Source organism: Erythrolamprus reginae, chromosome 1 (genome assembly GCF_031021105.1).
Source record: "Erythrolamprus reginae isolate rEryReg1 chromosome 1, rEryReg1.hap1, whole genome shotgun sequence".
Lineage (NCBI taxonomy): Eukaryota > Metazoa > Chordata > Lepidosauria > Squamata > Dipsadidae > Erythrolamprus > Erythrolamprus reginae.
The window spans coordinates 143,799,890-143,802,296 of NC_091950.1; the positions used below are offsets into that span (position 1 = coordinate 143,799,890).

Below are 2,407 nucleotides of genomic sequence, written 5' to 3' on the forward strand. Positions count from 1 at the left end.
GTCAGCCGGCGTTATTCTCAGTATACATAAAAGAAGAGTTCATCAAGAGTCATAAGGTACACCACTTAATGATAGTCCAGGTACAAATAAGCAATCTAATCATATTAGGAACCAGTCAATGTAAATTGTAAGGATACAAGCAACAAAGTTACAGTTGTACAGTTATTTGTGGGAGGAGGCAAATGGAAGGCAGTTGACAGTAATTGTTTTTTCTGCGGTTCTGATTATCCTCTGAAGTCTGTGTCTGTCTTGTTGGGTTGCAGAACCAAACCAGATGATTATAGAGGTGCAGATGAGAGACTAAATAATTTAGTGTTATTAGAAGGAGCAGTGAGTCTCTTAAATTTGAAAGGAGGGCATAGCCCTAGAAATTGAGTTAAACTCTTCTCTTAAACATTTTTCTCCATTTTAACACTGCTTTACACCACCAGAAGTTGAAAGGATAGCATTGAATCTACAGCTAGAGGATATATAAACTGGGGTGGAGGGGGGGATTCTTGCATTTGGTTACATTGAAATTTGAAAGAAAAGAAATCATACATGTGTAGATTTTGAAATAATATAGTCTCATCTATACAATACACACACTCTATCTGATAGGCAGAAATTGTATTGGTCCCGTGTTTTAGTTACCTTACAAAGTAAGTAGTAAATTCTAAGCTTTGTATAATTGCATTTTTTCTCTCTCAACAATTCATATACAAAGAAGAAATGTCTATGCGGAATCACACAGAGTTCATTCTCCTGGGCATCACAGATCAAAGAGAACTGCAGCTGCCCCTCTTTGTGTTGTTCCTATTGATGTACATTATCACCCTGGTGGGGAATCTAGGAATGATCGTGCTAATCAAGACAGATTCTCGACTCCACATTCCCATGTATTTTTTCCTCAGCAATTTGGCACTTGTAGACATCAACTATTCTTCCAGCATTACGCCCAATATGTTGGTGTCTCTCTTAACAGAAAGGAAAAGCATTGGATTCGCTGCATGCGCCATTCAAATGTTTGTGTTCGTTATATGTGGAAGCACAGAATGTCTTCTTCTAGCTGTGATGGCCTTTGATCGGTATGTGGCTATTTGTCACCCTCTGCGTTATTCAGTGATCATGTCAGGAAAAATCTGTGTCTGGTTGGCTGCTACTTCATATTTCCTTGGCATTTTCTATGCAGTTTTACATACCACACTCAGCTTTTCTTTATCCTTTTGTGGATCAAACCTCATCAATCATTACTACTGTGATATTCCCCCACTCTTAAAGCTTTCTTGCTCTGATACTCACATCAATGAGACTGTAATCTTTGCACAAGTGAGTATAAACTGTGTAGGCACCACAGTAACTATCTTGTTCTCATATGCCTCTATCTTAATCACCATTTTAAAGATCCGTTCTACACAGAGCAGATGTAAGGCCTTTTCTACATGTTCTTCTCACCTGATGGTTGTCAGCTTATTTTATGGGACGATCTTCTTTATGTATTTACGGCCCAGCTCCACATATTCCTTGGAACAAGACAAAGTGGCATCTTTGTTCTACACAGTGGTAATTCCCATGTTGAACCCTCTTATCTACAGCCTGAGGAACAAAGAAGTGAAGGAGGCATTTTGGAGAATGTTTAGGAAGTCAGGGTAATGGTGGAGAACCATTGTCCCTATTTATTCATATAAAGTAATGTATATATGTATTTATATATAATACCTCCATGTATTCATATATAGTACCACCAAATACCATTTTTTGCTCAAGAATATTATGGTTGTATTTGTTTATAATTCTTCCAGGGGGGAAGAGGGTAGTTATGACATTCTATTTCACAAACGTAATACGGACACTTTTGTGCAGCGATATTTGAGTTATATTTGTAGAATATTTATTTAATGAATCACATAATACAATATCCATTAGATATTAACACAAATAAAAAATATTTTTCCTGAAAAATCCTTTTTAAACAAATTAAAACAACGAGAAGAGTGATTATTTGAAAATGTATTTGTATCCCACCTTTATTATTTGTTCAAGTAACTCAAGGCAGCGAACATATCTAACACAACTTCCTCCATGTCTTTTCCCAACAACAACAATCCTCTGAGGTGGATTGGACTGAGAGAGAAAGAGACTGCTCCAAAGTCACTTAGATACTTTATTGGCCAAGGCAGGATTTAAACTCATGATCTCTTGCTTTCTAGTTTGGTGCTTCAACCACTAGAGCGAACTGGTTTTTAAACACTTTCAAATACCTTTAGTATCTGGCAAATAATTTCGATTCTGGGGACTCCTGAAAGAATCTGGGGGAGGGGGACCTCCAGGGACCTTTAGACTACAGTATTTTTCAGCGTATAAGATGCACTGGAGTATAAGATGCACCTTAGTTTTTGGGGAGGAAACTAGAGGGGGAAATCTGCCT

General features: G+C 37.5%; 1 protein-coding gene across 1 annotated transcript; it reads left to right on the forward strand.

Moving 5' to 3' along the window:
* Nucleotides 1-711: 711 nt before the first annotated feature.
* On the forward strand, nucleotides 712-1,632 carry LOC139166306 (olfactory receptor 5AP2-like). Its single transcript, XM_070749715.1, has one exon. The coding sequence runs from the start codon at nucleotides 712-714 to the stop codon at nucleotides 1,630-1,632; it is 921 nt and encodes a 306-aa protein (XP_070605816.1).
* Nucleotides 1,633-2,407: the final 775 nt, after the last annotated feature.